The sequence below is a fragment of the Cebus imitator genome, unplaced genomic scaffold, assembly GCF_001604975.1.
Source record: "Cebus imitator isolate Cc_AM_T3 unplaced genomic scaffold, Cebus_imitator-1.0 Scaffold286, whole genome shotgun sequence".
NCBI classification, from domain to species: Eukaryota; Metazoa; Chordata; class Mammalia; order Primates; family Cebidae; genus Cebus; species Cebus imitator.
The window spans coordinates 329,439-342,386 of record NW_016107601.1 but is presented as its reverse complement, the minus strand read 5'-3'; the positions used below and the strand labels follow the sequence as shown (position 1 = coordinate 342,386).

At 50.1% G+C, this 12,948-nt stretch overlaps 1 protein-coding gene across 1 annotated transcript in view; it reads left to right on the top strand.

Moving 5' to 3' along the window:
• The first annotated feature begins 1,457 nt into the window (after positions 1-1,457).
• Positions 1,458-12,948, top strand: part of EHD3 (EH domain containing 3) — a 37,980-nt gene continuing 26,489 nt past the window's right edge. Inside the window, exon 1 of the mRNA XM_017501938.2 lies at positions 1,458-2,162. Within this exon, the coding sequence (XP_017357427.1) occupies positions 1,936-2,162 (227 nt within the window). The 5' untranslated portion in view covers positions 1,458-1,935. The remainder of the gene's footprint in view (positions 2,163-12,948) is intronic.

Sequence of the window (12,948 nt, the reverse complement as noted above, 5' to 3'; positions counted from 1 at the left end):
GCTCTCTCCCTAGACACGTGGGGATTATGGGGATTACAGTTAGAGATGAGATTTATGCGGGGACACAGCAAAACCATATCAGCCTCCAACCTCTTTTGCTACTGCAGTCCCTCCCCCGACACTGCTCTTGGTATTGCAGTCCCTGCCTGGTCCATAGCCTACTCCTTCTTCATCTGTGGAAGGGAGAGTAGTGGGAGCCATCAGTCTGGGCAGGGAGCAGTGTTTTATCACTGCACTGTTTAGAATGGTGCCAGTACAAAGGAGCTTGACTTTCAGCCAATTTATTATTGGGTTTAAATTCTCTACACGCAATCACTGCTTTTTCCTATACCTGGCCAGTGTTCCCACTCACTCCCCTTGGTATGATGCTGGAGGTAACATGATCTGCCATGAAGGTTAAATATAACAACATTCACTGAGAACTTAGCCCAGGCCTCTGCACATGCTGAGCATTTTGTTGATGTAACAATGATTAGTAATAGTATTGTTATTGGTTTCCCATCTCCAGCAAAGCCTTTCAGGCTTGGCCTCCCTCACTCTCTTCCACCTCCCTAAACCTTACACTCCAGCTATGCCAAACTGTTTGCTTTGCCTTGGACACACCAAGTTCTCCCATATTCCTCAAGCTTTTGCAAATGCTCCTTACTCTTCCAGAGTAATGAATGTCAATTCATCATTTAGGATCCAGCTTACAGTCATGCTTTCTCTGAAGCCTTCCTTAAATTAGCCACAAAAAAGGAGTGACTCCTCCCTGTGTTCCCATGGCCCTCTGCCTCCTCTTTAAAGTCTGCCTTCACTGGAGTTCCCGGAAGAGAGAGTCTGCACAGCACTCATCTCTGTATCCACAGTCACCAAAATTGTATCTGCCCCATAATAAATGCCCAATACTTGCAGGGATTTTGCTTGCTGGCTTGTTTCGTTTTGTTGGGATAAATGAATAAATAAATGGGAATGATTTGGACTTCACCCTAAGCCTAGCTAAAAGTTTGGGTAGTGACAGTTTTGTTTTTTTTATGTAACCTGATAGTGGATCCTTTTTTTCCATGCCTTAAAAAAAAAAAAAAAGAAAAATCCGCAAATATTAGAGTACCTGTTTTCCTAGGGAATTGGCATCAGCATCAGCAACTGAAGGAGAGGGGATTCAAGGCAGGGAGGGTGATGACTAGGTCAGCTCAGTCTTCGCAGCCGTCCCTGAGAGGGCGCTGTTCCCAAATCGAAGCCCCAGAGGCGGGGACTGAGACACGGGCGCTCTCCCACTGGACTGGGTCAGCATCCCTCACCAGGCACTGCCGCAGGTCTGGAGCAGAGCGCCTGCCCACAAACATGGCGGCGCCCTGAGCTGCTTCCCGTCGCCTGGACCGTGGGGCCAGCCCGGCCTTGCCAGTACTCGGGGACTTCCTCCGCGCGCCGGCTTCCTGCCCAGCTGGCATTTAAACCAGCGCCTGGGGCTGCAGGATGCTGCTGCGGATGCGGAGCTGTCCGCGGGCTGGGCAGCGTCGCCGCCTCCCCTGAGCCGCCTCAGTCCGGCAGGAGCGGAGCCAAAGCATCCCTTGCTGCAAGCAGAGCAGAGCAGAGCAGGCGAGGGCTGGGGGCCGATCGGGGACCCTGGCTTCGGACCCCGTCATCTGGCAGTTTCCTTGCAGGTTCGGCTTTAATTTCGAAGACTGCACCCACTCCTCCTCCAGCCCAAATCATTTATCCTCCCTCCCGCCTGGGCTGCTGGACGCAGCGGCGGCTGGGCTTGGTCCCAGGAGCAGGGAAAGAGTGCGCTCCCTGCCCCGCTAGCCGCGTGCCCGGGCCATGGTGCGGCCGAGCCCGGCGCTTGGGTGAGGCGGCGGCGCGGCTCAGAGCCCGGCGGACCGGCCTTGCGAGGCATCTTCCCCGGAGGAGGAGCCTTACCCTAAGGCTGCGTGCCGGGGTCGAGCAGCCGCCGCGATGTTCAGCTGGCTGGGTACTGACGACCGCCGGAGGAAGGACCCCGAGGTCTTCCAGACAGTGAGCGAGGGGCTCAAGAAACTCTACAAGAGCAAGCTGCTGCCCTTGGAAGAGCATTACCGCTTCCACGAATTTCACTCGCCCGCCCTGGAGGATGCCGACTTCGACAACAAGCCCATGGTTCTGCTGGTGGGCCAGTACTCCACGGGGAAGACCACCTTCATCAGGTGAGCGGGCCCAGGGTCCGGCAGCCCACCCCGGTCAGTGCCCGGCGCTTAGTCCCTCTGGTCACCCCTGGTGCTCCACCCCTGCCAGGGGACCAATGGGAAGCCTTCAGTTGAGGGCTCTGAAGAGGTGTGTTTGTGCAGGCGTCAAAAGCTTACCCCACAATTTTTGCTGGTCTCCCTCCCCAACCTATCCAATGCCTGTCCACTGTACTTGACCCTTGGGCTCTAGTGGTCAGCCTGAAGTACTAAAGTGTAAAGTCATTTCTGGTCTCCCCATCTATGGATGATGAAACCGAGGCCCAGGAGGCACCGTGGGGGAGCTCCTGGTCTCTGGAGAGCCTTATGTTGGTGGGGATATCTTACATCTTCACTTTTTAGGAACACATCATTCACCAGCAAAACCTCTTCCCTTTCTTTTCAAGGGGGCTTGGCACTCACATGGGGGCCTCACGGTTGCAGCTGAGCTCTGACAGGAGCAGGCCTGGGAACAGAAGTGGCCCGGGGATGCTACCTGTCCTCCTTTTATCATTTTCTCCTCTAAAGCAGAGCTCCTATGTGTGTATCTTGGAAACTCAACAGACGCAGGGTCCAGAGCAGAATGCTTTTTTTTTTTTCTTTCTCTTATTTGCTCTTAATGACTCAATAATAATATTAAAGTCTCTTAGAGATGGAAGGGATATTGGCATTGTCTCATCCAGTTCCTGACTTTGCAGGTGACATAACTGAGGTGCAGAGAAGTTAAATGAATTGTTCAGAGCCGTATAAAGAGTGGGCAGCAGACCTGGGATGCAAGTCCCAGATGCATGTGAGGAGCTGGTTGGCTCAACGCCTGTAACTCTGAGAGTGAGTCATCCATTCCCTTAAATTACAGAATCCTTGGGCTGGAGGGAGTCTCAAGAAGTCAACTTGTTTGCCCTGAATTCAGAGAGGTCCACAAGAGTGATGAGAATCCTTCCTATCTTTAGAGAACAGGCTCCTCTCTGGTCCTCAATCCTCCCAACCTTCAAGGCCAGCCATTTTTCTTGGCCTCTTTTACAGCCATTCCAAACTGTTGAGAGTGCTGTGGCCCTCTGTCTTAAGAGTCAGGCTCCCACAGCCTGAGAATGGAGTTTGGTGGCCCCTCAAAGTCAAGCATGCTCATTTCCTGCAGAGGGCTTGGAAAGCAGGGGTACTTTTGTTCCTATTCATCGGTTCTTTGAGCGTCTGCAACATGCAAAATGCTGTGCTTTGTTTGGTGAGGAGAGCAGAAAAGTTAACAGTCTAGTTACTAATTGTCTAGGTGCTAATTTTCTCTAACATCAACCTTGTAATGCAAGCCTTCTGGAAGTAGCACCATGCCAATAGGTCATGTCTCAACACAACACCACATTGAGTTTGTCCTTGTGGAGTGCATAGCCTAGGGCTCAGAAGCTTTGAGAGGCCAAGTGATTTTTTTTTTTTTAAACAGTCTTGCCCTGTTGTCCAGGCTGGAGGCAGTGGCGCGATCTCAGCTCACTGCAACCTCTGCCTCCCAGGTTCTAGCGACTCTCCTGCCTCAGCCTCCCAAGTAGCTGGGATCACAGGTGCCCACCACCATGCCTGGCTAATTTTTTGTATTTTTAGTAGAGATGGGGTTTCACCATGTTGGTCAGGCTGATCTCCGACTCCTGACCTCATGATTCGCCCGCCTCAGCCTCCCAAAGTGCTGGGATTATAGGCATGAGCCACTGCACCCAAGAAGCCAAGTGATTTCTGAAGTAGTTTGGGATCTGGAGGTGAAGGGCCTGTAGGCTCTTGTATGTTTAGTAATCTAATCAGTTGCTTCTTAACCTTCTATTTTTAGAAAAATGTATATATATCCCAATAATGTTGGGGGTCCAAGGGCCATCTTTGGATCTTAGGGTGGGAACCCCTGATCTAAGCCATGCCTCTTATTTTATTAAGCACCCATTGCAGCCAAAGGCACTTCAAAGCTGCCTGGGTTGTGTGCAAGGTTTCCTTTGTGAGCTCTGTCCTCCATTTGGCCCATTCATGCCTCAACAGAAGTGCAGGCCATTTGCAGATGGCCTCTGCTCTCTCACAGCCTTCCCTGGCTCTCTGGACATACGTTATTATAACCTTTCATACGTTAGCTGGAGCTTCTCCTTCCTGGAGTATGAGCACTGACCAGACAGCATCTATGCCTTAGCATATCTGGGGCCTCCCCCAGGTCTCAGCTATAGGAGGTTCCCAGCAGACATTTTGCAGAATGGGAGGGAAGATGGGGAAAGACAAGGATGCCCAAGCAGCAGACAGGTTTAAGTGCCTTTTGTCTGAGACACTCTCTAGGCTTTGCCTGAGTCATCGCTGGCTGTTAACTGGGTCTAAGAAAGTGGCAGATTCAAATTGCCACAGATGATTCCTTATCTGAGGGAGCCAGCAAGACTGGAGAGGCAGATCACTCTTCTTTCTTATCCTCCATGTGCAAGAGTTCCCTCTCCCCACTCATGTCAGCGACTGAATTTAGCTCATGCATCAAAAGCAGTCTCCCTTTGAGGGAGTGTCAGCCAGCACCATAGGAGGGGTCGTAACACAGGGAACCCTCCAGAACCAAATCATGTATTTTTCTTCTTTCTCATAAAATCCAATAAACAGTTATTTTTAATTGGAAAATATAGAAAAGAATAAAGAAGAAAAAACATCATTCATAATCCCATGACTTAGGAGAAGCTATTTTAATTTATATATAAAACGTATTTAGGCTGAGCATGGTGGCTCACACCTGTAATCCCAGCACTTTGGGAGGCCAAGGCAGGTGGATCATGAGGTCAACAGATCGAGACCATCCTGGCTAACATGGTGAAACCCCATATCTACTAAAAAAAAAAAAATACAAAAACTAGCCGGGTATGGTGGTGCGTGCCTGTAGTCCCAGCTACTCTGGAATTTGAGGCAGGAGAATTGCTTGAACCCAGGAGGCAGAGGTTGCAATGAGCTGAGATTGTGCCACTGCACTCCAGCCTGGCAACAGAGAAAGGCTCTATCTCAAAAAAAAAATTATATATAAAGCATATAATTTATATGTAAAATATATTTCTAGTATTTTTGTAGCTATTTTATAGCACAGTTGAGAATATGCTGTACACATAATTTTGCATGCTGGCTTGTTTGCTTTTGTTTTTGAGTTGGAATCTCACTGTGTCACCCAGGCTGGAGTGCAATGGCGCAATCTCAGCTCCTCTGCCTTCCGGGTTCAAGCTATTTTCCTACCTCAGCATCCCAAGTAGCTGAGATTACAGATGCCCACCACACCTGGCTAATTTTTGTATTTTAAGTAGAGCTGGGTTTTCGCCATGTTGAGCAGTCTGGTCTCTAACTCCTGATCTCAGGTGATCCACCAACCTCGGCTTCCCAAAGAATTGAGGATTACAAACGTGAGGCACTGTGTCCGGTGTTTTTTTTTTTTTTTTTTTTTTTTTTTTTTTTTTTTTTTTTTTNTTTTCTTATAGCTTGAACATTTCCCATCTTATAAGCATTATTTTTAACAACTGCATACTATTTCATTGTGTGTATCTACAAATCTTCATTTACTTAATCTTCTTTTGGATGTTTTAGGTTGTTTCTAATTTTTTTGTTATCTTAGAATCATTCTGAATATGTGCGTAATATTTTTTCCTATATTATATGTTTTCTTGAATTATTGCCAGGTCAAGGGTTAGGCAGAGTTTTGTTTAAATTATTTTTTAACTTAAAAATTTTTCTATTAAGAGTCATATTTCGCAGTTGCTTTCCAAGAGGGTAAGTTGACCATCCCTTCCCCAGGGCGAGTAAGGCTGCTCTGGGGTGGGTGAGCGCATCCCTGCCTAGGTCTCAGAAGGCCTCCTTCACTTTCTTCTCCCATCCCTGCCTCTCACCTTGATTCTTGTCTCCATCCCAGGCCTGAACCTGTGAGGGACCTTTTCCTCGGAAACAAAGCCTTGCCTCTTCATTCCCCCAGCTCTTGGCGTTTTGCCCCTGAGCGTCCATCACTTTGTTCTATGTGCTTGCCACGGGGTCTAATTCTTGTCTCAGGAAGTACACACAGAAAAGGACATTCTTCTAATAACTTATTAATGTGCTGTGATCTCTGCCTGAAATAACTTCCCTGGCCTAAGGCCCGGCAACACAGAGTAATAAAATAAACAGTAAATTGGCTTGGCAGCTGCCCTCTCCAACACAGGCTGCCTCTTTGGAGTATAGTAGCTCTGTGTCTCACTGGCCATGGCAGCCTTTCCTCCTGCCTCTGCTATTCTTCTCCCTTGGCTATTTCTCTGGCTGGCATGCAGCCTTGAATCACTTCTTCCTTGGACCATCTGACCCTTGGTCACTCCTCACTGTCTACTTCTGTGGCCCCTTATTCTGCAGGTAGCGGAAGTGAGTAGCTGGCTGCTCCAGGGGCTAAGGAAGGCAGGCCTGGGTACTTCCACGGGCCATGAGGGAGGCCTCCCTGGGCCTTGGCAGGGCTGAGGCAGAGGCTCTAGCAGGTTGGCTGTGGGGCCTGGGGCTGCAGAGCTAAGCTGCCCTGGGCTCCGTAGGGAGACTGGGCTGGTCTGGAGGGCTGCACAGGCCTTCTATCGTGTGACGTGGATTCCGAGGCATGAGCACATGGTGGGGCTGCTGGAATGAGAGTCTCCCGTGAGGGCTACTGAGCTGGCCCTTTCAGCCTCTCCAACTTTGGGAGACTCTGCAACCTCCCTCCCCAAAGGTGATTTGACGTTTGCCTGTGGCTGCACCAGCTCACATCACCACCCTGACATCCCCACCCCAGGCATTACAGCGCCACCGTGCTGGGAAAGATGATTCTCCAGAAAGCCAAGGTGTTAGAGTAAGAGGGCCACTACCCCAGTGGACCCACTCAGTGCAAAGTCCATCCTGCCAGGCACAGTCCCTGTACCACCTTCAGCCCTGTCCCCCCACCAAGGCCAGGGGATGTCATAGTAAGAGTCATATTTCGCAGTTGCTTTCCAAGAGGGTGAGGGTGCACCAGCTCTTTTTCTCTCAGGGTTCTGATCTGCTGGGTCTCTAAAGGGGCCTGGGTGAAAACCCACCTGCTTCTTACAAGGCCTGAGTGTTACATAAGGGAGCAGAAGGCCTTAGGCCAGAGTAACTGTGTCTGCCTGCCTTGGCCTGGCTTAGGAGCTGCCTGGAAAGTCAGGTGCCTGGCGGTCATCAGGAAAAACATTTACTGGGAGGAGAAAGACCTTTGGGAAAAGCTCTCCCTCCCATTCCCACTGACAGGGGACGAAGGCCATGGAACACAGCCCAAGTCAGCAGATTCCAGCTCCACCACTTCCTGCCCAGAGACCTGGTTAGGAAGGCCTGACAGGTCAGGCCACCCCCCTTTCTGACCCGAAATTTCCTTATCCGTACGATGTGAATAGTAATAACCGCCTCGCAGCGTTACTGATGGGATTCGGAAGGAGGCAGAACCAATTTAGCAGCAGTTGTGCCCCAGGCACCACGCATGGGGCTTTACCATTTCCTCTCCTCTCTCCAGCGGATTCTCTAACATGAGACTTAGAGGCAGACCTTCAGGAAGGTGGGGGGAGGCCCTTCTCCAGCACAAAGGGGCGGGCTGGACAAGAGTCACAGTGCTGAGCTCTGGGGATGGTGCGGGTAGTGCCCTGGGCAGGCTGGCCTGTCACAGGGAGGCTGGACTATCTGGCCACCAGATTCTCCTTTGTGCTGGAATTCCTTCATCGCATGGCTGAGGGTGCTATCAACAGGGCCAGTTATGGCTGCTCCAGGGAACACGGAGCTGACTCATGCCTCAGCTTGGCCGTGGAGAGTCTCCCATCCACTTCCTTGCTTGGGTCTGTGGGGTGCCCTACAGTCTCCCTCAAACCCCATGAGGCTGACAGGGCAGTATTATCATCCTGGACTCAGCCTGTCCTGTCCCCCTTCATTCTCGTGCAGCCCCGTCTCAGCTGTTCCCACCCAGGCCTGAATTAACTTTTCTTTTTTTACACTGCTGTGGGAATGCTTTCTCCTGGCAACAGAGGCAATCTGTATTGCTTCCCATAAAGAATCAGTGCATGAGATTCCTCAATAGATTTTTCCTTTCTGAACACAGTGGTGGCTTTGTTACAGGGGCACCCGCTGCTGTAAGCCATACCCAAATGTCCCTGAGAATCTAGCCTGCCAGGCTGTGCTTCCTGGACTTGCTGGTGGCCTCGTTAGACTCAGTGTTTCCCCAGACCCATGTGTGGTCAGCAAGTTTTGGATCATGTGGGTTTAGCAGGACAAACCCCAGGACCTTGCCTGACCACTTCGGGCTGCGGCCCTGTAACTTCCCCAGAAACCACCCTGCTAGGCTGGGAATCCTTCACTCATCTGCTGAGAACACCACGTCCCTCTTCGGTGGAATTTAAGACGCCTGTGTGAGGATGACCCTTCATCACTGTTGTTTGGCCCTGTTCATTCTGGGCATTTTTGAGGCTGCCTCAGAATGGTTCTTTTCAGCCTTCTCTGTTTCCGCTGTCCCTGGGGCCTTTGAAGATCCCTGCTTCCTGCACCCCACTGTTGCCACTCCCTTGCAGAGCCCTGCTTAGGGCTTCTCATCTACACACTCACCTGGTCAGGTGCCCGGGCAGGCAAAGATGGATGGGGTTTCCCGATCAGGGTGGAATCTTTCTCAGGAAGGGTTGCTTGGCAGGATAATCTTGCCCTACTGTTTGTAAATTCCAAAAGTGTCCTTTTAGAGCCCATGGGGCTAGGGACCTGCTCTGATCACATGATAGCAACAGCTTTGGGATGCCACACCCCAGTCACTGAGGCCAAGCAGGGAACCCAACGGCTGATATTTATAGAGATGACAATCCTCCTGTGTCTGTGGGCCACAAAGCCTCACCTCTCCTCCAAGGCCTGGCCCTGCCTGCCACCTGCCAATCCATGTTTCTTTGTGGTCTTCTTGTCCCACTCATTGTTCTAAAAGAGAGCTTGATGCTTTTGGCCTGTACTCAGGCTGCATTTCCTGGTCAAGGCAGGAAAGGAGAGTGAGTGTAGTGGTTAGAAGCGTGAACTCAAATCCAAATGCCAGGTTTAAATCCTAGTCCTGTGACAATGTACTGAGTGCATTTACTATTTACTGAGCTCACATTGTTAAACCTTTATCTCCTCCTCCATCAATTAGAGTGATAATCTAGGGAATTTAAGGTATTGGTTAAATGCTTAATGTCTGCAAAAAATTTAATCCTCAGAACACCCTGTGAGGTGGGTTTTCATATTAGGTCCATTTGATGAGGAAGAGCATAGTGCTCACATCATAGTATGTGGGAAGGTGAAATGAGATAATCCATGGAAAGTTGAGAACAATGTCCAGCACATCGCAGGTACTCAGTCAGTCCGAACGATTACCTGCCATGTTATTGAGGGAGGTACTGAGGTTCCCTGAGTTAAGTACCCCCAAAGAGCATAGCCCTTGTGGTTAGAGAAAGCAGGTTGGCACCTGTAATCCCAGCACTTTGGGAGGCCGAGGCAGGCGGATCACAAGGTCAAGAGATCGAGACCATCCTGGCCAACATGATGAAATCTCATCTCTACTTAAAATACAAAAATTAGCCGGTCATGGTGGTGCACATCTGTAGACCCAGCTACTCAGGAGGCTGAGGCAGGAGAATCACTTGAACCCAGGAGATGGAAGTTGCAGTGACCCAGGAGATGGAAGTTGCAGTGAGCTCAGATTGCACTGCTGCTCTCTGGCCTGGCGACAGAGTGAGACTCCAGCTCAAAAAAAAAAAAAAAAAGAAAGAAAGAAAGAAAGAGAAAGCAGGTTGGCTGGCCCCAGGCCTCTGAGATTATTCCCAGCCTCTCCCAGGAGGCTCTGAAGGATAAGGTATTCTGAGAAAGCAGGAAGTGCTAGCCAAGGGTGCAGCTGTTAGGATTCCCTCTCATCACATTCTCAGCACCAGCTTTCAAAGTGATCCTCTGACCAGAGGAGATTCTGCCCTCACACTCTGATTATTGGGCTGGGCTCTGGAGGGATGAGGGACTTCCCAAGGCAACCTGAAACCTATTTGTGCCCTGCATGCTGAGTGGCCTTTGGACAGGAGGGCTCCGGCTCCTTCCTCCAGGGCTGGCTGCCGAGACTTCTCCTTGGGGACAGAGTCTATAGCAACCTCCCTTTAACTACCATGGAACCGCAGAGTAAACTCGCAGCTCAGAATGATGCTCAGAGACACACATGGGATGTTGATGAGTGGGAGGAAGGCCTGAGAGCTTCCCTGGCCACCGCTCCTCTGTGCAGACCATGCCTGCTGCTGCAGTCCACCCACACTGGCCCAACCCAGGGAGCCACAGGATGGGCAGAGAGCTAGGGCATGGGCCCTGGTGATGTGGCCTCTGGTACTAGCTCTGCCCTATCTGCCTGTGGGGCCTCATCAGTTCGCTGGGCAGTGATTTCCTCAGGGTAATAGACAGTTGAAGAGTAAAGGATTTGGTCAGGCTGATGTGGGTGTGGATTCCAGCTCTGTTACAGTTATTTAGCTTTGAGAAGCCATGTAACCATATAATCCTCAGTTTCCTCAGTACCTGCCTATCTGTAGGGCTGCTGTGAGAACTGAAGGAGATGCTGTTGTCAAAACATTTAGCATAATGTGCCACCTGTGGAAAGGCCATGGAATGTCAGCAGTTGTTTCAGTCACATGAAGGGCTGGGTCCAGAGTAGGTTACCAACACTGGCTGGACCTAGAATCAGCTGGGTAGCCTGGAGAAGTAGCAGTGTCCAGGACCTACTCCTGATGGAGCAGTGAAGACCTCTGGGATTGGGGCCCAGACACCTAGAGCTAAAGCCCCACAGGGGTCTGGGATGTGCAGCAGGCTGAAGACCACCAACCAGGAGATCACCAAGTTTCTTTCCCAACCTAACAGGCTCTGTCTTGACATCTCTTTTCCTGAGGGCCCCCTGGCTCTTCCCTCTGAGCATAACTACAGGCCTCCAAGGTTTTAAGCAGGAGGGAGATTCTCAGCACTCAGGGAGAGCTCACCCCAAGGGCCTGCATTTGTTGGGCAACATCTCTTAGCTCCTGTCCATCGAGGCTTTGGAAGATGCCCAGGGCCTTCCTGTGGCCAGTCCCAATCCAAGGTAGTTCTGAGCTCCTTCCTTCAGCCCAGCCTCATGCTTCTTGGCTCCAAGCTGTTCTGAGCTCCTGGAGGGCTGGCAGGCTCTTAGAGGCATTCACATTCCCTGTCTGGCCATGTGCCTCTTGGCTTCCAAAGGGGGCTATGTAGAGGGGCAGGGGACTTTGGGCTCTCACCACTCAGGTGCACAGAAGAGCAGAGAGTCACCTGCCTTCCTGGGCTACAGCCAGAAGCTCAGAGGAGCAGTCTGCTTACCATCCCCCTGTCCTGTCAGGAGTGGCCACCACCGAGGGCAGCGCTATAGAGGTATGAGTGACTGTAGGTGGGCACCACCCAGAAATGCATCCCTCAGTCAGCAGATGTTTAGAACAGAAGGTACCTGAGCTATCACATTGTCTAGTCTCTTAAAGGGAACAGAGGATGGGGCCCAGAGAGGGGAGGGCGCCTGTCTGAGGCTGCACAGTGAGTGAACAGGACCAGATCTTGGACCTCCGGCCCCTTCCTGGCCCAACTAAAGGACAGAAAGAGAACATGTTTAAAACCATTCCATAAAAATAAACAAACTCCCTTCCTCCTCTTTACCTCTCTGGTTGGGATAATGTGTAAACTCCCCTACTGCCATTTTTCTTCCATCTAGGAAGAATTAAAATAGTTCAGTTATTTGTAAAATTTTATTTTATTTTTATTTATTTATTTATTTATTTTGAGACGGAGTTTCGCTCTTGTTACCCAGGCTGGAGTGCAATGGCGCGATCTCGGCTCACCGCAACCTCCGCCTCCTGGGTTCAGGCAATTCTCCTGCCTCAGCCTCCTGAGTAGCTGGGATTACAGACACGCGCCACCATGCCCAGCTAATTTTTTGTAGTTTTAGTAGAGAAGGGGTTTCACCATGTTGACCAGGATGGTCTCGATCTCTTGACCTCGTGATCCACCCGCCTCGGCCTCCCAAAGTGCTGGGATTACAGGCTTGAGCCACCGTGCCCGGCCTGTAAAATTTTAAATGACCAGCAATGTGGCCTTTAAATTAGCCAGTAATAATCCATAGAATGGAATTCTGCATTGTCATTAAGAGGAATAGATCTGTCCTGCTATGTCCTAAACATATGAAGCATGAAAATAAACATGTGCATTGATAATATAATCATCACGGGGTCTGTACATTCCTGCCTGTTCACAGTACAGCATCCTTCATGGTTACGACGCATGTGTATGTTGCCGGGGGAGTGTGTGTGTGTGTGTTGGGTGCAGAAGGAAGGCATTGACAGATAAAAGGTAACTTTTGACACCTATTTAGGTAGCGCAGGTAAAAAACCAAACACATATTTAAAAACATAGCACAATTATAATCTCTATCGGGGAATCCCACCATATACTATTACATTTGTAATGAAATTGCCTAATAGCCAAGGGCACAAGAGAAGACTCATTTGTTGAAAATATCTGTTTTTGCCAGGTACTAAACAAGGCATTTTGAATGTAGTCTCTCCTTTGAAAGTTGGAATTAAATGGATAATGGCAAGAAAGACAGAATGAAAGGTGTGTAGTTTGCTTCTATGTTAAAAAATAAGATCAAGCAGCCGGGTGCAGTGGCTCACGTCTGTAATCCCAGCACTTTGGGAGGCTGAGGCAGGTGGATCACCTGAGGTCAGGAGTTCGAGACCAGCCTGGCCAACATGATAAAACCCAGTCTCTACTACAAATACAAAAAAAA